Source organism: Dichotomopilus funicola (assembly GCF_033296635.1).
Source record: "Dichotomopilus funicola strain CBS 141.50 unplaced genomic scaffold C8A04scaffold_48, whole genome shotgun sequence".
NCBI lineage: Eukaryota > Fungi > Ascomycota > Sordariomycetes > Sordariales > Chaetomiaceae > Dichotomopilus > Dichotomopilus funicola.
In genome coordinates this window covers 133,358-156,244 of record NW_026944069.1, presented here as the reverse complement: position 1 = coordinate 156,244, position 22,887 = coordinate 133,358, and the positions used below count along the sequence as shown (strand labels likewise).

At 56.0% G+C, this 22,887-nt stretch overlaps 5 protein-coding genes across 5 annotated transcripts; 3 read left to right on the top strand and 2 right to left on the bottom strand.

The window, feature by feature from the left end:
- Nucleotides 1-18: 18 nt before the first annotated feature.
- Nucleotides 19-1,461, bottom strand: C8A04DRAFT_13509 (uncharacterized protein; the record flags this gene model as incomplete). Its single annotated transcript, XM_062777748.1, has 2 exons — nt 19-482; nt 687-1,461. The coding sequence occupies 2 exons, from the start codon at nt 1,459-1,461 to the stop codon at nt 19-21; spliced, it is 1,239 nt and encodes a 412-aa protein (XP_062635524.1).
- A 682-nt stretch (nt 1,462-2,143) lies between these two features.
- Nucleotides 2,144-3,393, top strand: C8A04DRAFT_13453 (uncharacterized protein; the record flags this gene model as incomplete). The annotated part of the gene is made up of 3 exons (XM_062777720.1): nt 2,144-2,220; nt 2,302-2,493; nt 2,574-3,393. 3 exons carry the CDS (start codon nt 2,144-2,146, stop codon nt 3,391-3,393), a joined length of 1,089 nt encoding a protein of 362 aa, XP_062635523.1.
- Nucleotides 3,394-3,588: 195 nt separating this feature from the next.
- Nucleotides 3,589-4,845, bottom strand: C8A04DRAFT_30267 (RNA 3'-terminal phosphate cyclase/enolpyruvate transferase; the record flags this gene model as incomplete). The annotated part of the gene is made up of 1 exon (XM_062781318.1): nt 3,589-4,845. One exon carries the CDS (start codon nt 4,843-4,845, stop codon nt 3,589-3,591), a length of 1,257 nt encoding a protein of 418 aa, XP_062635522.1.
- A 473-nt stretch (nt 4,846-5,318) lies between these two features.
- Nucleotides 5,319-8,018, top strand: C8A04DRAFT_38532 (uncharacterized protein; the record flags this gene model as incomplete). The annotated part of the gene is made up of 2 exons (XM_062784262.1): nt 5,319-6,992; nt 7,080-8,018. The coding sequence occupies 2 exons, from the start codon at nt 5,319-5,321 to the stop codon at nt 8,016-8,018; spliced, it is 2,613 nt and encodes an 870-aa protein (XP_062635521.1).
- Nucleotides 8,019-8,444: 426 nt separating this feature from the next.
- C8A04DRAFT_13479 (uncharacterized protein) lies at nt 8,445-9,695 on the top strand (the record flags this gene model as incomplete). Its single annotated transcript, XM_062777732.1, has 2 exons — nt 8,445-8,831; nt 8,988-9,695. 2 exons carry the CDS (start codon nt 8,445-8,447, stop codon nt 9,693-9,695), a joined length of 1,095 nt encoding a protein of 364 aa, XP_062635520.1.
- Between the last annotated feature and the right edge of the window lie 13,192 nt (nt 9,696-22,887).

Below are 22,887 nucleotides of genomic sequence, written 5' to 3'. Positions count from 1 at the left end.
CCGGAAAAGAGTGATATCTCAAGCTGATCCCGTGAAAGCATCCAACCGATACAAATGCATCTGATACCGCATATCCTCCAACCCAATCGGATATTCCAACCCCGTCCCCAACCGAAACCACACCGACTCCCTCTCCTCTACCTTGACCCATCTCTTTTTGTCATCACCACCATCCCCCTCCCTTTCCGTGTCTAACAAAACCCGATCCAACAACCACCCCATCGGATACTCCCTCTTCTTCTTCCCGTCCTTTCCTTGGGTGTCTCCTATAACAACCTCAGAATAACTCCCCGGACTGTCCACGACCAATAACAACGATCCCACGGATGCGGCATCGGTAAGTGCTAGCAGGAACCGTGTGGTGGGTGCTAGGCCGCCGGCGGTGAAGAGCTCGTTAAGGGTGAAGAGGAGAGTTATTAGGTGGGGGGGCGTTTTTACTGTTGGTGTTGTTGTTGCTGGTGTTGTCATTGTTGTCGTTGTTGCTGTTGTGGTTGTTGTTGTTGTCGGTGTTGGTGCTGTTGCTGTTGGTACTGTTGTTGTGGGGGAGGAAGAATGCAAAGAAAACACCCCCCTCCACTCCTCCCTCTCCAACAAACTAAGTGCGTCCCTCTGTAAAAACACCGTCTCTAGTCGTCGTCGTCGCTGCTGTGTTGCATGAGGACTGCTGCTGCTGCTGCTGCTGCTACTGTTATCTCCAAGAGAAGCCGACGACAAAAGCGGCACATTAGCCAGTTTAGCCGCTGCGCTGGCGTATGGCGAGATAGGCCTCGGCGTGGTCAGGGCTGTGGTCAGGGTGTTGATGAGAGGGGTGTAAGGACCAGAGTCGAGGAGGGTGAGGGTGCTGTGGAGCTGGGGAGAAGGAGAAGGGCCAGAAGGAGAAGGAGGAGAAGAAGGCGAATGGGGGTGTTGGCTGAGGAAGGAGGCGAGGGCTACGAGCTCGGCTGGACCGCCGCCTATGGAGAGGACGGGGAGGTTTGGAGGGGTTGGTGGTGGTGTTGTTGTTGTCGTGTCGAGAGAGCTGCTTGGTGAAGTTGTCGTCTCGAGAGTACTTGGTGAGTAAAGATCGCAGAGGTGCTCGGCGATCCCCTCCAGAACAGCGGAATAACATAGAGCCCGCGTGGGACTCCATCGTGCTGCGTATACCTCGAGATGGTGTGGGTCGCTAAAGGCTTTGGCAAAGTCCCTGTCGAAGAGGGCCTGTTTAACGGATTGCAAGGTGCTGGTGAAGTCGGGCGACGTCAGGGTCTCGGCAAAGGCGTGACGGAATATGTCCAGGACGTGCTGTCGGTGCTTTCGGCTTTGTTCTGGGTCTTGTTCCGCGGTTTGTAAATTGTGAGATGAGATATTTGGGGATTTTTTGTCTGGTGTTTTGGCGTTGCTGTTTTTGGTGGTCTTTTTCCTCCCGCCATTGCTGGTTTTGGGCTTGGACTTGGACCCTGTGGCCCCTTTTTTCCCGGCCATTTTAGGCCTGGTTGGAGACAATTGTTTGCGAATGTTGAGTTATCGCTTCTCAGGTGAAGTTGTGAAGGTGATACCATTCAATTGCGTGGGTGTAGAATAATTTGTCCGTAATTACAGAATACGGCGCACAATTTCCAACACCTGGACTCGTATGTTCCACTTCCCGCTTGAGGACATTATTATGTACCTCGTTATTTTTTCAATGCTCACAGGAAGTACACGCCTCGGGCTACTTTACTATGTAGGATTTACACGATTTAGATGCCGCGTATCTCACAAACCCGACACTCTCAAAAGTTTGTCTTGGAAAAGGTGACCCACACATCCTCGTAATACCCTAACCCTCAATCGCAAACTGACGCCCCACCTTCGAGCCAGGGCCCCACGGCACTTACGCCAGGCCGCGCCGACGTCAAGCTACCAACCTTACACATTACTCTGTAATTCCTACTCAATGCATCACTAGCAGCCCCACGCCGCGATCCCACGATTTCGCCTTTTCATCCCAGCGCGGCGGTATCATTTATGACTTCTTCTCCAAATTGATTGCAACGTGATTGGAAGCCACACACCCAACCAACTATGTAATGCGGCCGGGCATGATTCCAACCGCAACCCGGCTCTCGTACCCCCCGAGTCCTCGACCTAAGTTCTAACGCAGCAGCAACCTCTGCGGCGAGCGATGAACGATGATCCGGGCCCGAGCTCTGCGGCCCGGCACCGGCAGCTCCAGGTCCCGCCACGGTCCGACGACGGGGCGTATGACAGCGACAGCAATAGCGACAGCAGCAACGACGGCAGCAACGACGGCAGCAACGACAGCGACAGCGTCAACCACAGCGTCAACGACAACGTCAACAACAACACAGAAGTCGAGGGCCATGGCGATGACCGTCCGGCTGAGCAGACCGCGACGCAGCGGCAGGAGAAACGACGGCAGGGTCTGGCCAAGAAGCTCGAGCTGGTCAACCACTTGCAGAAGAGCCTCGACATGATGGTGTTTACCTATGCTTGTGTTTTGTACTACATGGAGTGGGTTTTTTATTTATTTTTTTATACAAACACTACTTCAACACGAATTAAATAAGCCCTTGCTAACTCCGCCCTTCCAGATGCTCATTCTTCCGCTTCATCCTCCGTCTCGCACCACACTACACCTTCCTAACCCCGCAAGACACCCCCCCCAACGACGGCCTCCTCCTCCCGACCGACCAGCTCCCCATCCACACCATCTTCCTCCCAGGCCTGTTCTGCCTGCTCATCCACCTCTTCTTCCGCCTGCCCGAAGCCGGCGAGGCCACGCGGGGGTACCTCCACGGGGGGGTCATCATCGACTTTATCGGGCAGAAGCCGCCCACGTCGCGGCTCGCGTTTTTGGCGCTGGATTTGGTTATTTTAGGGACGCAGTGCTTAATGTTGGCGGTGCATCAGGAGAGGGAGAGTCTTAAGAAGGCGGTGTTGCCCCCGGGGTCGGTGTCGGTGTCGGCGACGGGGTTGACTGGTAGCAATGATCAGGGCGCTGCTGCTAGTGTCACGGGGACGACTACGCAAGACCATGATGCGGAGGAGAGGGGGGTGTTGAGAGACGAGACGTATCTGGGGGATGTTGGGAATACAGTGGAATCACAAACACCACTCTCTCGAAGCAACAACGCTTTAGACGAAGAAGATCTCGACCACGACCACAGCCACGACGAACAAGGCGGCAACACCTACTCCTCAGCGACCGCCAACGCCGGCATGCTAGATGTCCTACGCTCGGGCAACGCCGTGCTGGCCAACCTGCATGTTGTTCATGCTGTGCGGACGACGGGACAGGGCTCGCAGGGCACGGCGGCGTACTGGCTGCGGTCGATGGGGTATGGTGTTACGCTGGTGGCGCTGGCGGCTGGACGGCGGAGTCGGTTGATTGCGAGGCCGTCGGGGCGGTAGGGTGGTAGTAATGAATAGTAATGAATGAATTGTACGGGAGGGACAGTGTTGAATAAATATTGGAATTAATGTGTTTTATGACAGACAGTCCGTCCGTCCAACTTTGGGAGAAAAAACGGGCGTAGATCTGATGTTCCCAGTTGACAGTCCCGGTCGGCAGTAATGGTGTGATATAACAGTGACAACTGGGATCGTCTATGCTACCTTCCTACCCACATTACCCACCCCCGTCCCCTTAACCGACACAATCAAATCCCCCCCCTCACCTTCTTCCCCATCATCTCCCGCATCCCGTATCCCCCAGCTACTCGCCCCAAACTGCTTCAGATCCCTCGCCAACCCCACAATCTCCTCCCTCGCCATGACCTCCCTGCCCAACCTCAACCGCCCCACATCCTCGGCCCCCATCGCCATCAACATCAACACCGTCGGCGCCGCAGCCCCCGTCACACACCCCCCCTGCGCAATCACCTCCAACAACTGATACGCACACCGCACCCCGACATCCTCCGGCACCACCCCTCCCTGCGGCGGCGCCACCTCATCCGCGGAATACACTACCCCTTCCGCACTCGACTCTGCGACTAGACTCAACCCAAACCCAATCCCCATCTTCCTCTTACTCCCCCCCTTCTCCCCTCCCTTTTCAGTTCCAGACGCCACCAACGGCGCCGGATCATACTGCGCCGCAACATGTACATCCGACACCAACTGATTCAACACCCCCCTCGCCGCCGTAATCATCCGACTATTATGACTAGCCGACACCCCCGTGCAATACGCCACACCCCGAATCCTCCTAATCCTCCCCGGCCGTCGGTTCAAATGCAGCGTTTTCGGCAAGCGCACCTGGCTCGCAAACCGCATCTCTACCAGTCCACCTCCGCCACGGCCGCCGGGACCGGGACAGGAGCGTGCTAGCACGCGGAGTTCGATGCGTGCGGGGGGAATGCCGAACAGGCTGTAGAGGGGCAGGAGGGCGGTGCGGAAGGTGTCGATGGATAGGTCGCCGGGGCCGGAGGTGGAGGTGGCGGAGGTGATGACGCCGGGGCCGGAGAAACGGACGTTCATGTGGGCTTTGGAGAAGGGGGCCAGTAACGCAAGAGGAAGAAGAAAATACGTGACGGAGCGGGTGCAAGTGGCGGGGAGGATGTGTTCGATTGCGTCGGAGGCGAGGGAGGAGCCGGCGCCGGGGGTGGTGCCGGTGATGAGACCGGGCTGGTAGGTGATGGTTGTGCCGGTGTAGGAGACGTCGATGACGGAACCGTTGGTGACGGATTCGAGGAGGCGGAGGAAGGAGATCTCGTGCGGGGCGAGGCCTGGGTGGGTGGGCGAGGCAGAGCGGATGTGGGAGATGTGGATGGGTCGGCCGGTGAGGGTGGCTAGGACGAGACGGTGGGTGAAGGCGCGGTGGCCGGTGAAGCGGAGGAATTCGGTTTTGGGGGTGGACATGATGAATTTATCCCCGAAGGGGGTAGATAGTGAAGAATTGAGGAAGACAATTAGAGTTAATGGAGAATTTAATATTTGAAAGGCAGAGGTAGAGCGGCAATGGCCAGCTTCAATCCCGGGGCGAGGGGATCAAAAGGCGATGAAAGTCGCACTGCAACTTCACTGGCAGTCAAAAGTTCCAGAAATTTTGGAGGGTCCCTCGGTTCTGCCGGGCGGTGAGAGTCGCGTGGTGCTTATCGGCCACCCACTGAGCCGATAAGAGCTCATGGTGGGCAGCCCCACAAAAAAAAGAACTCGATGCGGGACACAGACTAGGGGTCCATTCTCGAAAAGCATTGAACATCTTTTTACGCTACAGCGAAGTTTTGAAAAGCCAACGCAACCTCAATCTTTGCCACTAACGCGCCCATTTACGTCCAAATCTTGATGAGATCCGTGTCTATTACACCATGTGTCACGAATAACAACCACCAATGCCCCCCAGGACACTCGCCTTCGACCTCGGACGCCGCGGCAGTAATTATGTGTGCAAGTCCTGCCTCGAGAGCGTCCGATCCGTCCCAAACAACACCCCGCCATGGCTCGCGAGGCCCGTCTCCAATGCCGCCCGGCGCGCAGCCCGGCAACCCCCAAAGAAAAAGACACCCAAACAACCCGAAGGCGTCCCCGACCTTGGAACCCTCCAGAAAATGCTCCTCGAAGACTACCCACACCCACCATCCACATCCGCCACAACACCCCTACTCTCCGCGCCCCCTGCCCCGGGCACGAACACGGACACGGACACGGGAAAGGGCGGCGAGCTCGACGTAAACTACTTTGAGCAGGACGGGCCCGGCGGCAAGCTCCGACGACTACGCGACAAAGAAGAGTTCGCTGAAGTCAGCACAGGCTTAGACGCCGAGATCTCGACGGCAATCACCGACCTAGAACACAAGATGCTACGCGCAGCAGAGATGTTGCAGCGCATGGAAAAGACCCCCGGCGGGCACGACAAGGACCGCGCCGAGGAGCTGCGCCGGCGGTTCAAGCGGTCGCTGCGCGTGCAGTACAAGGGCAAGATCGGTCCCGAGGCTAAAAAGCCCCAGGTCCTGCATATCACGGGCTTCACCAGCCGGCAGCGGGCCGTGGCGATTCTTAATGCGTATCTGGCGCGTGATAGTGTGACCACAACCGGGGTGCCGCGGCAGCGGGATGTGACGGAGTCCTGGCGGTACTACTCGGCTGCGCGGCGGACGCTGTCGACGAATTGGCGCGGTGTGCCGCGCGCCGTGTGGAATTTTCTGTGGAGGGTGCTGTCGTGGGAGGGGGACGGGATCGAGAACCCGCATCGGTTGTCTCATTTGTATGTGCTGGCGAAGGACATGCAGGCGGCTGGGGTGCCGCTGCGGTACTCGCAGCAGCTGGTGACGATGGAGGCCATGTTTGTGGAAGGGTGGGAGAAGGAGGCGATCGAGGCGTGGAAGAAGGCGGTGGTCACGCTGGGGTCGAAACCGGAGGTGTTTGCGGAGTACTGGGAGCTGGGCGTGCGCATGTGCAGCCAGCACGGCGATATTGACCGGGCGGAGCGGGCGGCCGAGACGCTGCTGCGGTCAGCGCAGCCGCCCAACCCGCGCGTGCTCATGCCCATCATCGAGGCCACGGCCGCCAAGCACGGCATGATCGAGCACGCGTGGGAGACGTACACGCACATGCGCACGCTGCTAGGCGAGACCATCACCATCGAGGACCACGACGCCGTTATCGCCATGTTCCTCGCCGCGGGCCACGTCGACCACGCCCTCCAGGCATTCGCCGACATGATGTTGTCCAAGTCGCACGACGTGATCGGCAAGGGGACCCTGCCCATGGCCATCGGCAACCACTTCTTCCTCGGCAAGTGGCTGAAGCGGCTGATTGGGGCTGGCGACCTCGAGGGTGCGTACAAAGTGGTGGTTTACATGCAGGCGCACCGGGTCACACCCGCGCCGATCCAGCTCAACGGGCTCATCGGCGCCTGGCTGCGGCGGGGGTCAGCCGAGGACCTGGAGAAGGCCGACAAGCTCGCGTGGGGCATGATCCGTGCCCGGCTGCGGTTTGTTCTCCTGCGGCACCATCGAAGGGGCCAGCGGCTGTTCCAGAAAGCAGGCCTAGAACCAGACCGCGATGTCGATGTCGATTCCGATTTCGACCCTTACCCGTGGGAGACCACGACACCGGACAGCGGGGCGACTAACAACACCACTGACAGCAAGGCGGGCGCCGAAACTGATGCCGAAACGGGATACGTCTGCCGCACGCGAGCCACCGTCGAGACGTTCTGCCTGCTGGCCGAAAACTACTGCTCCCGCCGGCTCCACGAGCGCGTCAAGAACCTCTTCGACGTGATGCGCCAAGCCGAAACCGTCCCCGACAGCTTCCTCATGAACCAGCTGATCCGATCCTACTCCAACAACCGCGAAGCCGACGTCGCCGCCGAGCTCTACGAAACCATGACCAAACACCAACACATCACCCCCGACGGCCACACCTTCCTCACCCTCTTCAACAGCCTCTCGGTCAACCGCCTCGTCCAGCGCGACCCAGCCCTCACGCACCAAGACATCCCCGCCGCCCGACACTTTTTCCACGAAATGGTCACCGCCAACTGGACCTTCGACTCCCCCGAACTCTTCGTCCAACTGCCCCGCACCATCCTCTTCAGCTTCCACAAAACAAAGGACTTCCGCGGCATGATCGTCGCCGCCCGCGCCATGCGCTCCCTCTTCGGCTTCCACCCTCCCGAAGCCCTCCTCATCGAACTCGCCGCCGGCGCCGGCTCCGGCGCAGGCACAGGCATGGGCATGGGCGTCGGGTCGCTGCGCGTGCGCAGCAAGGGCAACATGGACCGGTTGGTGCGGGCGCGGCGCACGGTGGAGATGCTGGTGCATCAGTGTCGGAATGCGCTGGTCGCCATGACGGGGCGGCCGCATCCGGCGGAGGATGATATGACGGAGGAGGAGCGGGCTGATGAGCAGTGTGAGGTGTTGGAGATGTTGATTTTGTTGAAGGCGGGGGCGCAGGATATGCCGGCGGAGGAGGTGAGGCCGTTGTTGGAGGAGGCTGCGGGGGAGATGGGGGTGTGGGAGGTGGTGTTTGGGGGGGATCGGGGGGCTGTGGAGAGGTTGAGGAAGATTGGGAATATGGTGGTGTGATGTCGGGTGTATTGTAAAATGTGGGATATTTGTACAATATGGTGATGGTATGTGAACAGTATGTGTACAATACGTGTAATATACGACTTGATGAACCACTCAACAACCAGCCCTTCTGTGATACAATAGCTATGATGTCAAGTTGCTGAAGTAAATTGCTGAACATACCACTAGTTGCCCGCTATCTCCAACAACTGGAAAACTTGTTTCTTGGTTGTGTTCCTGCACTTTCTGTTAGGAGCGGCATGCCTAACCCTAACCCTCACGTTTCTCAACCTCAATTCCATCTCAAGTTTCACCTCATTCCTCTTTCATCAACTTTCAACTTCAAAACCCAAAACTCATCAACCAACAAACCTCCATCACCCCCTTTCCACCACCCATACCCACCACTCACCCCAAATCGCCAACCGGCCAGCCATCAAAATGTCCAAACACCAACCACCTTACAGCCCAGAACAAGAAGAAGAAGAAGAAGAAGAAGACTACATGACCATGACCTTTGACGACCACCCCCCAACCACCACCAACCCCAAAACCCAACTCCGCTCCAAATGCAGCACCCCCTCCACATCAACAACATACGAAACCTCCCTCCAACGCCACCGGCGTCTCCGCCGCGAAGCAGAGGCCCGCGCCCGACCAAAATCCAACGCCGAGCTGGCCGCTGAAGCCGACGCCCGGCGTGAGGCGGCCTTGTCGCGCTCGTTGTTTGAGACGAGGCCGGAGAGTAAGGGTTTGGCTATGATGGCCAGGATGGGGTTTCGGGGGGGGAGTTTGGGGAGGAGGGGGGATGCTGGCGTTAAGGTTGCGGTTAAGGTTGATGGAGGGGATGAAGTTGGGGCTGGGGAGAAGAAGCAAGACGGTGATGCGGCAACAGCACCAGCAGTACCAGCCGCAGCAGTAACGAAAGACGAGAACCCAATACCAACCCCAACCCCACCACCAACGTTAGCAGCTACGCAAGAGCCCATCACCATTCACCCCCGCCTCGACCGCAGCGGCATCGGCCTCGAATCCGACCGCAAGCGCAAACTCCGCGAGGCCGCCGCCGCCGCTGACACCGCTACCAAACGTGCACGCGCAGACGAAGGAGCCTACCGCGACCGGTTACGCCGTGAGCGGGAAGAGGCGCGCTGGAGTCGGCAGCTTGTGGCTGCGCAGCGGGTTTTGGAGGGGTTGGATAGTGAGAATCAGAGTCTGGATCCGGATTTGGATCACGGGGGTCTTGAAGGGGAGGAGGAAGGGACCAGGAAAAGGGAAGCAGCATCCCGCCCGCTAAAATCCATCCCCGTCGTCTACCGGGGCCTAATACGCTCGCGAGAAACAACCGAGCGGGACCGGCGGATGCGTCACGATCTAGAGCATGGACTGGCACAGGTGCGGTGGCGGGAGGGTCAGTTGCCGGGGTATGATGATGCGGATGAGGACGGGGATGATAAGATGGCGCTGGGGAAGGAGAGGGCCGGTGGGACGGCCGTCTATGTCACGGCGGAGGATCTGGACGAGGAGGATGAGGAGTTGGAGGCGTTTGAGGGGCTGCCGGTGGAGGAGAGGCTGGAGAAGGTGGTGGGGTATTTGAGGGGGAAGTATAGGTATTGCTTTTGGTGTAAGTTTAAGTATCCGGATGAGGGGATGGAGGGATGTCCTGGGGTTACGGAGGAGGAGCATGATTAGGCTGGTATGGGGGGATATGATAAGAGGGTGTGATGTAAATCTTGATCGGGACGATTAGATGTTGGCAGGTGTTTAGGGGCCATGCGTTGACCCAAACAGAAACGTGAGACTTGATATAAAAGGAGTGTTGAACACGCAGTTACTCATCAATACTGACCCCAGTGAGTCTGCATTATCCCAACGACGCCAGAACCCCAAATGATACATGTTTTGCAGTTATTGTTTCTGTTGGACGTTGTTTATTGACACTTATGTTGAGTTCATGATAACTCGATGCTCTGGGTTAAGTCAGAGTAATTACCTCCCAGTATCTATCTACACTCACCTTTTGGAAACTTAAAGTGACTTAACGCCAACAACCTCGGTGCTACGTACGTAGTAAGGATTTTATTCCAGAATCTGCTTCAGGGCAGTCTAGTTTCACTGTTATCCAGTCATTCCCAACCTTAAGCCCGACTAGACTCCGTTGATAGACAACCTTGACCAAGTCTATTCTTAAAGCACTCGATTGTGTTTCCACCTGGTCCACTCCAGCTTAAGCCAGCACAACTCCCCGCCACCTTTTTACACGATGCTTCCTCACAGGCTCGACCCGGCCAAGACTACACAATCAACATACTAGTGTATAGTATAAGCACTAGAACACCATCGTGACCTGCTCCGTGCCCTCTTACGCCGTAAATCGTGAAACTATTGGACTCAACATGTCGTATCAAGACAGCCCTCCCAGAAAACAGGTAGCAACCGGAAGACAAGTCCAAACGCAAGCGTACCATTCTTTCTCATCCCAGTCTTACTCATTCCCCCCTCCCGACCGATACTTCCATCCCACCATCCCACCATCCCACCATCCCACCCATCACCCATTACCCCTCACACCACACCCACCACACCCGCCAGGCACATCCCACCATCGTAATCGATATCAAAAGCGGCGCAGCAATGTCTCTGAGAGTCTGTGTGTAATCCCTTCTCCCGCTCCGCCCCCACCCACCCTTCTCCGTCCTCTCCGCATCAGAGAAGACCCGAGACGGACCGAGCCCGTTCATCCGCCGCAGTCAGACATGACTGATCTGGAAGCACAAGCCTACGGTGTACAACATCGGTCAACACGGGATTGACCAAAGGGAGGATACAACCAGAACTAAAAGAGGAAAGAAAAAAAAGATTCCGACCTGCCGAATCAAGAACCGATCCGGCCCTCCACAACATTTTTTTTCTTCAGACTCAAAGTCTCTTTCTTACAGAGTAGTTTAACGTTGCACACTAGGAGTTAGTTAACTCCTCGTCCGTCTCGTCCCTCTTCTTACCACCCGAGCACACCCGGCAAAACACCCACCCACACCACACACATACGCACGCACACAAATCTGTAACGGCGCGGATGCGGCGCAGCGGCACAGCGGTACGGCCAAGCGGGAACGATCGGTTCGTTCAAATGGGATGCAATTCCCTGCTCATCTCACTAACTGCAGCTGGTCCGTTCCTATCCCCGCTTGCTTTTCTGACGGGATTTGGATCTATCTGACTGACCGACCGACCGAAAACCCCGATTCGGTAAAATGATTCTGACCAGTGGCCAGTGGATGACGGCTCAAGCAACGTCTAACGTCCAACGGTCCGGTCAGATGGAGGGAGGCGGGGCGAGGCAGATTTTTCCTGCTGTTAGTTGGACTTATTCGAATTTTTGTGCCTGATTTGGTATGATTTGGAACTCAGAAGTTGGGAGAAGAGTGAGGATACAGCTAACCAATGGTGGATTTTTCACTGACCATTACTCACGACCTCGATTAACAATGTATTATTCACCGCTTGATAGCGTGTGTTTGGTCTCTCGAATACGGCGCGGGCGGGCACAGCGACGGCGCTTGGAAAGTGGTGTATGTGCTACGCATGCATGTTTGTCTGTCTCTCTGTATGTCTATCCATACGCCGGGTAGGTCTATAGGTTTGTATGTATGTCCGTATCTATCGTGTACATGTACCGATACACCAATTAACGTATAATTCCATTGTCTTTCTCTCTTTCTCACCCTCCCCTCTCGGTATTGTCTCTCCCCAGATATTCGAAGGCAGTCAGACGATGACGCGCATCCCTCCCGGCTGAGTAGTATACACTTACATACACTTACTCGTCAGCAACGGCAAGCGACAGCCAGCTGGGCCGGTCGTGCCACGCAAACGGGGCGTAATGTTTGTACAATACTTGTCCGGTCGAGCCGCTGGTGTAGGGCTGGATTGTAGGTTGCCTGCTGGTATCCGTGTCCGATCTGCTTTGCCGTGGTCTGTTGGATTTACCTCTTTGGGTTTACCTCTGTTGGTTTACCTCTCTGACCCTCTGCCGATTTCCCTCTGTCTGTCTGCCTTGACTCGGAAAAGACAGAACCGAACCTCGGGACGCAGCAGTTCAGGCAGATGCTCAGCTTGTCAGGCCGCATGTACCTCGCGATGGACGGTACAAACGACGGCGTCCCCGGTCTCCTTCTCATCGTCTGTTGGATCGTGGGAGGAGGCAAAAAAGACGTCATAACGACTGCCCAAAAGGTTAGTTGGTTAGTTCGTTCGCCAGTTGGGTAGTTATGCCGTTAGTGAGCACTTTGTTCGCCGGCGGTGTGTCCCCCGAGCATGGCCGCCACACGCGGTCAACTACTGCATCGGGCATGTCAAACCGGGGGCATACGGGCATACCAATCCACACAATCCTCACAATCCACGGCTTCGGTGACCACGCTGGGTTTCAGATCGCGATGCGGGCGCACTCCCACGCTCGGATTTGATGGTCGACCGGACGGGCGGGCGCGGCGTCTCCGATGGCCGAGGAATGTTTTTTTCCCATGGTCGGTCTGTGGTGTCGGATGTTTCGAGACAAAAAACTAATGCAGCCTACGGACAAAACACCAATCGCATCGCACCACCGCTTTTTTTTTTCTTCGCCATCCTGTTTTTTTTTTCTCCCTCTGTCGAACCAACACCGGCCAACAGAAAAAAAAACACGCAAAAAACAACCCGAACCACTGGATCATCCGAACAAGCAGCAGGCCTCCAGTCCGCCCGGCCATCCGGCCAACCAACCCACTCACCGGCCGGCCTATGATGCGGCCATGCGGCCTCCCTCCATTCCTCCCTCCACATGCACGGCACTGCACTGCACGCACTGCGGCCGGGCTGTTGGGCCGCTCCGCCCGGACTACCTACCGACGCACCGGTCAGTCGGTCGGTCGGCCTTGTTGAGTCTTGTTCTTTGCCTTCCCTTCGGAAACTCGCCAACCATGTCGGCCGGCTCCGGCTCCGGGTGCATTTGTGTTTGTTTGTTTCTTGGGTTCTGTTTTCTCGAACCAACTGATCGGTCGGCGTGGTATACCTTGGGATGAATTGAGAGGCGCGAATTGACGAATCAGGTTTTTCGGTCTGAACTGCTGGCCCCCAACTCCCAACGCTCAACTCCCAACCGGATGGATACACAATAAAGGTGTGTGCATGTAGTAGAATATTAAATCAGGACCTGGTAACGGTTTGTATGCACAAGAGAGTAAACGAGACCAGGTAAACGCGAGGCAGCCGTGGCGCAGGACAGCGAACCAACCAAGCCCAAGATCCCCCAACTGTTATACATACGCAATCGTGATACATGTACCAACTAACATATGATATACCAACTCTAATATACCCATTCCTTACATAGTAAACGCCCCCAACTGCACCACACAGCCTCAACCGCCGGGCGGCCGTCTACGGCTGCGGCAGACGGGAGAGACGGGACGGCTAGCATTAGTACTGGTTCGTATCCGTCCCCTCTGCCCGTCTCCCGCAAACAGCCCACGAACCAGGAAAAGACAAGCTCACCACCTTTCTGGTTCAAGCTGAATGACCTGAGGCTGGCTCGAGCCGGGTCGGGAAGGCGAGCGGGCGGGCGGCCTGCTAGTTATGCATAAGTCGGACATACATGCAACATACATACATAATAGCGGGAAGGGGAGAAGAATAAAGGATTTTATGTTGCTTCGATTGTGGTGTCGCACGGAGGTAAGGATGACGCACGCAGGAACAGAAAAAAGACTCCGACTCGAATAAGAGGGGGGCTATAAGCGCCGGGAGAGTATCACAGCAGATGGAAATCGTCCGGACCACGGAATAATAATAATTTTATCTATTTATGACGTAGAGAGGTTCGAAAATCGGACTTGAGTTGTTCAGCCCAACTATCGGGATATGAACACGAGAGGGTAAAGATGCATTGCGTTTGTTCCGTACTGGACTGGACTGTACCACTTACCAAATAGAAGAGTTACACACAACACACACACTACACCCAAGCTTATTATTCCATCAATCCACCATCCAACGTTAACGTTAAACCCTACCAGTAGCACAAAACGCACAAAGTCCGAGGTGACGTCAACCCTACGTGCCGACGCGCTGGTGATACATGAGAAACCCGGCGCAGCACAAGTACACGTACGGGGTCCTGCGTCTCTCTCAGCCCCCATCTCGTCACACCTTCCCGGCGGCCCTCCGTCCGGTCCTCCGTCCGGCCCGGAAGGGTGGTGCATGCGGGGGGTTTCACACTTGGTCCGTCGCGGTTGCAAAGCGACAATTGAGTTCGGATTTGTAGGTTTCCAGGACGGGCAGTTACAAAAGGTTGCTGTTTGTCTAGGAGGAGTGAGTGAGTCTTGGCCATGCTGGAATCATCAACCCCGCCGCAAACCCCGCCTCGGATCGTCACAAGAGTTAGTTATCATCCGAGCATCTGGTGATCAGATGCGGGCATATTCGCTGTGGTTTTGTTTTGTTTCAGGGTACACCCCAGTTTGACTTGAGTTGTCGCATCGAGTTGCGTTGAACTGGCACACGTGCTGGAGTCGAACGAGTCAAGTCGAGAGTTTTAAGAGTTTGGCGAGTCAAGTCCCAAACAGGAACATACGATACGAGTGGGAACTCGATCGTCGTACCCGATCGCCGGTAACGCTGGCTGGCAAGGACTGCCCTCTCTCGCCTCTCTCTCTCGCTCTCTCTACAAGTCCTCCGTTGTCGTGCTATTCGACTTATAAATGACGCTCGACTCAAGAGCACGTCAACTCAGCAATGCACATGACATACATGAGTAGTTATGCCCATCACAATTGTACTGTACCGACTACCACCGTGGTACTACGATGTAGTATGTACACGAGCGGTGTTAACTTTCAAGCAGTCAGCCAATGCGCCTTGTCGCATTCGAGCGAGGCACAACTCCTCTCAGAATCCGATCCAGCCCGCCTCACTCACTCGCAAACCATCCCAAACCCGCCGATGACCCCCCACTGTAGTGTAAACTACTGCACCTGCTCTCCATACCGCGTATGCACAAAGATGGCACTGGCGTTGGGAGTTCGTGGAAGGTCAGTAGGCGGTGAACATACAATGGAAGGAGTGAAGAGGAATGAGGATTGGTGCGGATGAGATGGAAGTGGGGGAAGTGATGAGATGCCATGGGATGAGATGGGATGAAATCCCCCCAAGCCAAGGTGAGCGAGCAGAGCAGAAGTTGCCGGCCGATGACCGCAATGCAAGGAAAGAGACCGACCAACCAACCGACCTAACCATCTGTCTATCGGTCTTGTCAGTCTGCCCGGGCTGTCTGTGCGTTCTCCCGTCAGAGCGTCAGAGGAGAAAGCAGACCGGCGGGATCCGGACGGTCCGGGGGTCCCGTCCACACCGTCCAGGAATAGGGTGACCACGAGCCAATGAAGGTGCCCTCCCGAGCTGCAGGTTGGTTGGCACGCTGAGAGGGAAAAACTTGGGGGGGCGCCTTGGCGAGGTTGGGTCACGGCGGTGGCCGGTGGCAGGCCGGTGGCCGAAGGTGCATGAGAGGAAGCCTGTTCCTGCGTTGTGTGACTTTCAGTGGTTGGTTGTCTCGCGGTTCGTGATATGCAAAATGCAAGATGCTGCAGCCGGCAGGATTCGTTCATCGTCTTGGATTTTACCCGGGCTCCTCTCGGCGAACACCGGGGAACAGGACCGGACAGGCCAAGGTGAAGTTTTTTTTCTTCCATTTAACAAGTCCCAACCAACACACACCCAGGCACACTACAGAGTACATACACCACGATGACCGGGCGTTCGCGGTGATACAATTCGAGCCTTGCATGCATGAAACTTGGGGGAAGCTGACTCGGCGCATTAGTGAGGGAAGCCGGTCGTTCCCCGTCGCCCTCTGGTTTGCTGTTGGCTTGTTGCTGCTTCGTTGCTGATGCATATCCGTGTGCCAAATTGCCCGGTTGGGACGGATCTGACACCAGACCAGTCCGAACTCGTCCATCGAGGACGGAGGAGGAAAAAGGCTGAGATGGAAAACGAATTCCTGGGCCGGGTTAGGCTTGTTTTCCTTCCCAGACAAGCGTGTACACTTCCGTGCATCTATGTTTTGCAACTGACTCCCCATTGACCAGTCACTGTCCAAAGGTAAATGTCTGCTTCTTCCTTTTGCCGTTCCCAATCCATTTTCCCGAATCGTTTTCAGCTTGACACATTAGCTCGAGACGTTAGCAGGTCTAGTTAGTCACCTAGTGAGCTCTACGAAGCACAGAAAAGCAATTGCCATTCTTTTGCCACGCGGCGGGGCCGTCGCGCCCTCTGACGAATTGCTGAGTGGTGAGACGCAAGAGCCAGAAAAAAGCTTCGCCAAGGAAAATGGGAATGCGACTTCTCTTGCCTGGCTTGCCTGGAACCGGAATCACCAACCTTGATGGCTAGATAGCCAAGCAGCGTCCCAATCAGTTCTCGCCAGCCCCCAAAATGTGTTCAGAGTTGTTGTGACTTGCCGAAACGGCAGGTCGAATTCACAGACAAGGATTGCTCTTTCTGACAGATTCCAGATCAGAAATCTTATCTCTCCGCGGGATGTGCCTTATCACCACCCGCCGCTGTGTCCTTCCGCACCCGTCGTTGCTTGGCTTCTGTCAAAAGTCGACTGGCCAGTGACTGACCAGGTGCATGGCCCGGCCCAGCTCACGGTCTCTCGCCCCCATCCCGCCGACCAGGTTCCCTTCCACGCGCGCCATCCCGCCAGCGAGATCTTCACGGGCTCGACCTGGGGGATGCTGGGTTGAGTCGAAACGCACGGGTCGCCTTCATGCCCCTCTGGTGGAGGAGATGCAGCGAGCTAGCCCATAGCTCCGTCGACTAGCTCGCTGCTCTTGGTCCAGGTGTCCAGTCTGCTGGTCATGACAGTCCAGTCTGTCTCTCGCGCTAGGACCGACACGGCTCTGACTTGCGATTTGTGGTTGTGTCGAGTGTGCATCATTCGCTCTCGGTCCACAGGAGCAATGGTAAAAAAAGAGGCGGAGACCGACACTTGCCGGAGAAGGGGATAGTTGCGTCTGGGGCACGGCGCCGATCTTGGGAGGCCATGATGCGGGCAACCGCTGGTCATCTGTGATCATTCTGCTCGGCGACAGAATGTGTCGACATCGGATTTTGCATGTGGCAGAGAGAAGGTTGTGTGACGAGCAACATTCCGACCGACCGGTCTCGCTCTTGCGGCGATCTTTGCTCGTCTTGCAGTGTGGGCTGAGAGCTTGTGTCTCTGCGAAAAAAAGCTACCTCAAGGCGCCTTGCGTGCCGCGTTGTCGGTAGTTATTTGAGCTGAGATGGTTCCGATGGCCACACATGTGCCACAGTCGCGCGCTTTTCCTCGCAACCGTTCAACGATTGTGACAAACCGAAAAGAAACCCACCACGTCGTTTTTGGTTTCTTGGTTGCCCGCTTGCGACGTTATCTTAAACCCCACCGCCACGAGTCAGTCCTGGTTGTCGGTGCCCTGGTGCCTTCGCGACGGCAGTTCCCTCTCCCCCGGGAGTGGAATGGCCCGAAGCTGTGCTTGGTGGGCACGAGTGGGGTGGTGGGGGAAGGGAACAGAATTTCAAATGTCGAGCGCGAATTGTGAGGTGGCGTTTTCATGCACAAAAAATGGACCCTGAAACCTTCGAGAAGACCCATCGACATGGCACGGGTTCGCTCCCATTGGTGTAGCCCGTCTCTGTTCCTGCATTAGTGGGTCCGACGGTGCGAAACTGGGACAGGCGGGACCTGAAGAAAATCGATGATTGGTTACTCTTTTGAATTTTTCTATCCATCGCCGAGATGGGAAATAACGCGTTGCAGATACATTGCGCCATCGGCAGTGCTCGAGCCACCAAGGTCGATTTGGCAGGCAGCATTGCTTCTTGAGAGACAGGCGGTCGATCATGGGAAAAAGCACCAAAAGGCATAACGGTGCTTGCGGTGATAACTCCCTGGGAGCCCTGTGTTTTCAGCTTTATCCCGGAAAGATGAGCGAGCCAGCTCGAACTCCTGGGGCTGCTTGGTTGGACAAACTCGAAACGCCACAACGTTCGCTAGAGCACCCGTGTGCGGGTGGGCTTGGGGGCTGTGGTCTTCAACGACGTTTCGCGCGTCTTGTCGGTCGTCCCATCGAAGACCGAGAAGGAAAGCCCGAATCCCAGGCGTGTCAAATTCCCGAGCATGGGGTTGGTTGGTGGTCTGCTTCCTGGTCTCCCATGTCCTCGTCCCTGGTAGGCAAAGCGTCCCGTCGTTCGGCCGGCCGCGATCCGAGAAAATGGAGCTGTGCTCTCTCTTGGAGGCAGGGCGGGGTGTTTGGTGCCTGCCCGTGAGGTTCGATGGGAGAATTGGCGGTGGAAACGATCGCAAGCGAGGGGCCATTAGGCCATATCGGGTTTAATGCGGCCGCCTAAAACCATTTTAACAACCCTTGGAAAATGGAGGGTTACCCACTCGATGTTCCTCCCGCCAAAATCCGGGGAGGTCACAGACGCGGAACAGTTCTCCTGTTTTGGGGATTAGCCCGCCACTGCTATCGGGATCCTTGGGACTGCCAATCGGTCGCGAGGCCCGCGGCCGTTCGCTAACCGTCCCGTACCAGATTTCCAGGGCGCCGGGGAGGCTTCGAAGCTTGGTGTCTGTGGAACATTTTCCTCGGCGGCCACGCTGACCGCCACATCCACCTGATTGACACACCGAAGGGGAATACGTTCGTGAGGGTTTTCCATCTTGAAGTCCACGTGTGTGGGAGCCCCCAAATTTTACAACGTGAAGAGTTTTTTTGAGGGAGCCTGTGCAAATCGGTATCTAATCCACGTGCACGAGGAATTGGCCGAATTTGCGCATGTGTGGTTTCAGGTCTGGAGCGACCTCCACGCTCTTTTTCTTTTCCTTCCGATTTTTTGTTTAACGTTAGCAAAGCGGGGAAAGAAAACCGACCTTTTGTGCTTAGGATCAGCGTTCATATGCACGTGCCACCGGATTGATGTTGGCGTCTTGTCAGTTCCTGGCCTAAATAATCCAAAACGGATTGGCGGCGTTGAGCCTTTGTTGTCCGTCGGTGTCAACACGACGCGACCACGACCCAGCTGGATGGTGGCGAAATGCTGCCAAGTCCGCGCGCAAGCCTGTCGTCCGACGACTCGGGTGTTTATGCGGGGGTTGTTGATGGAGTACGACGGAATGAGGTGGATGTGGAAAGCTCTCGTATCGTGTCGTGCGTATCCACTGTCGTGTACCATAATGTAGTATCTTCTCTCCCAGCAGGATGTTGGTTGCATTGTTCGAGACCGACAGAACCCACCAAAAACTTGGCGAAGCTGATGGAGGAGGGCTTCTTGGTCCACGATCCGAAACAGGAACAGCGACCTTCGCAAGTCCGTGCGACGGTATCTTGGCGACGTCCATGTGCCATGCACCACTCAGCGGCAGCCTGACGGATGCTGCCAGCTGCCAAATTTTTCCGGAACAATTTGTACCTGCATTGTGGCATCATGCAAGGAACAGCAAGTGCAGGGTGGGTTTTGCGGGCAAAGCACACAAGAGAAACCAGGCAACCAGGGCAGAATGTCGAGTGAAACCCCCTTTGGGGGCTATCTCCATCTTGGGTGACCGAACTCGTGCGATGACCGGGTTTTCTGGGAAACGACGACATTCCGCTGCGCAACGGGCCGATGAGGATTCCTTCCAACCGTCTTCTTTGTCTTTCCCGAACAACGCCGCGAGCTGCCTCTTTGGGACCAAGGCCCGGCTAGCCTCCGTCCATCTGGGAAGAGGGGAGGGCTTTGCATCAGGCGACGGTGTCCGGGAGCTCGTTACCTGTGGCGGGCGAGATTGCTGCTATGCGGGGGTCGCAAGTCCGTGAGCAGGGGAACGTACCGGTACAAGCCAACCTTGACGTCCTGCAGCACAGAGTCGTGTTGAGACCCTGGCACCTGCAGACGGGTGGGCTGCAACCAACAAGCGGTCTTCTCATGTGAAAATCCGGGGAAACTGTTCTTGGGTGCCTCTTCGGGGCCAGCTTATTAGAATCTAACGCTTCCCGTCTAACGGCAACATTATGTCTACGAGTCGTCGACGTCGCTTTAGGATTTCAGGAACATGGTTGGCTTTAAGTTAACTCACCCTCATCCTCGGCGATGGGCTTTGAGTTGTGTCGGTTCACCCAGCTTTCGAGGCGTGGAACAGCACTGTGGATATGCGACGAGCACAACATAGGCGTGCAATTTGGACAGCCTGATGTTTGACGGTGAGGCGCCGGAGTTGTATATCCGGCCGACTGGGGATGATCAGCCAAAAGGGATCTTTTGTTTGCCGATAACTAGCCACATGTGATAGAGGATGTTGCGGTGAGCAATGAGCACTTGGTCGACGCCCGCATCAAGTCAAACGGGCTGTTCGCCTTCTGGACGTACCATGAGCTTTCCGCCGAGTGCGGTTCAAAGCTTTCGTTGCTGGGTAAGTCATCATAGGTGCGCTGGGATCAGTAGGCGACCAATTCGGATTGTTCGTAGGGTGATTAGCTGGGCTTCCCAAATCTCCAGGATACTAGTAGCCGTGGGCCGTGATTTGCCTCGATTCATCCGAAAAGCACGCCTTTGGTTGGAGGCGTGGAAACCGGATGGTTTCAGCTCACGTTGGGCTAGGGAAAGCCTTTTTCGTCCGAAGAGACGCGAGTGGTGGTGGCTATGGATATTGATGAGACCACTTACACTGGTTTAGTGGTTTTGTGCTGAAGTCAGCTGTGAAAGGCATACGCAAGCCCGTGGAAGGCGCATCTGAGAACTCGTTATCACATTGCGTATTAGTGGCAGGTGCGCCCTGAGTGGTTGCATGGAGGGGCTTTGACGCCCCCCAAACTCATCGCACCTTCCCACTGGACGGTCACCCATCCATGAGAAGGTGACGAAAATTTTCTTTGACATTTCTCTGGCGTTGAGTGGTTCGAGCAACCACACTTGCCGCGATCGCCGTGCGTCTTCTTCTGGCAGCCGCCTGCTCGGCTGTTTCAAGTTTCTCAACGCAACCGCTGAGCGGTGCAACCTTTCGCGGGACGGGAGTCCACGGACTGACTGGACGACGATATGACCACCACTGTTGGCGAAGATGCAAATCATTTCGTCCCGTGTTGGATGGTTGGTCTCACCGGTACCCTCAACTTTGCCGCTAACGGGATCTGCGTGGCCTTGCCCATGATTGTCAAGGTTCAATCAACACCACCGCCATAAGACGACATGTTTGACACTGATAACATGGTAGTGTGCCGAAGGGCCCCCGCAATATGCTTAGAGTCCCAGTTTATATTTTTGCGACCGATGTAATTAGTTCCGGACATCATTACGAATTACCTTTATGTTCCTTCACTACATTGCAGACGTCGCAGGCAAGATTTCCCCGAATCTGACACACTTAATTACTATGTAATAGGACGCATCGATGAATAAAGAAACGTGGATCTCGGGAGCGGCATAAACAAGTCGGAGGATTACCTGGTCATCAGTTCAATGCTCGCTATTCTTGGCCCTACGCGGGATGATTCGCCGCATGTTTTCGCCGGGTTTCTATCGCCCGTTTTTACTGCTGTTTCGAACGGGCAAAGGGCAGAACAGAGAGATGTGCTTGCGCATCCCGTCCCGCACTTCGCAAACCGGCGATCCCAAAGCCCTCAAACGCGCGCGGGAGGCCACCAAGGTGGCAGTGGTTCTCTGGAAGAAACCTTCTACTTCTCGGCAATCAAGTGATCAACGAACTGGGCGGCAACACCGACACATTCTTCTCGTAGGCGCGTTTAGTTGTCTCGTGATGCGCAATGGCGGCCTCCCTCATTGTGGTGTTCGTACCTGCAGCGCTCCTGCTGTACTTATCACTGGCCGAGACGAGAAACGGACGGGATGTGATCAAAGCTTGACGCGGCGAATGGGTGTGCCCGACAAACCTTTTCAACTCAGCGCCTCGGTTGAATTGCAATTGCTGTGGTGGGAGGCCTGGGTGGTACATGTACCATCAACCTATCACAGGCGGAGAGGTCATCACGGTCGGCATCGTGCATTTGTTCGGTGCCTCTAGTTGGCCAGCGCTCATGCACTGCGCCCGCCAGAAAGCACGCTTGTGTGTGCGACTTTGACGTTCTCCAGCGTTCGGATTGGATCCTGCCGTCGCTGTCACTGACGATGACCCACGAAAAGCGAGAAAGCGCCTGAGATCGTAGGGCCAGCGATGCATCGGCCAAGTAGCGTGGACCCAAAGCGCACGCTCCGGATTCACCAGCGTCGTGCTAACGGAGTAGCGGGCTCTGAAGTGGCAATTCCACTCGGTAAACAGCTTCTTCGTCGTCAGCTCGTTCAAGCGTCTGACTTTCCAGATGGAGAGAGTCATGGAGCTCAAAGGAAGAGGGGGGCAAATCGACGAGCGAGCAACCAACAAGACGACGAGCAGTGGGGAGATGGGGGGTCTCTCCAGATACGACATGATCCTCAAAGGGCCTTGAGAGGAAATACCCAACGAGCACCTCGGCTGGATGGTGCAGGCACCGCCCACCGCTTGCATTTCGGCTTGGTGGGTCGATGTACCGCGAGCTCAATGGTACTTCCGAGGGCATGGCCGAACCAAAAATCTCGAGCCAGTCCTGATTTAGAACTTTCCTGCTGGTCGCTGCGCCTCCACCCAGACACCCACCCATCTGATGGTGCTCCACCTTGCCCCAGACACACAGGGCATGCGGACAGGGGTTGCAAAAAGCCAGGGTATGGTCCAGCAAGGCCGCCTGTCCCTGCCCTTGTCAATCCACCCACCCATGGCTGCATCGTCTCGCTTGGTTCCTCGCCGGGCACCACCCACCAACCCATTGCAACCTCTCCGCCGTTGATCTGGAGG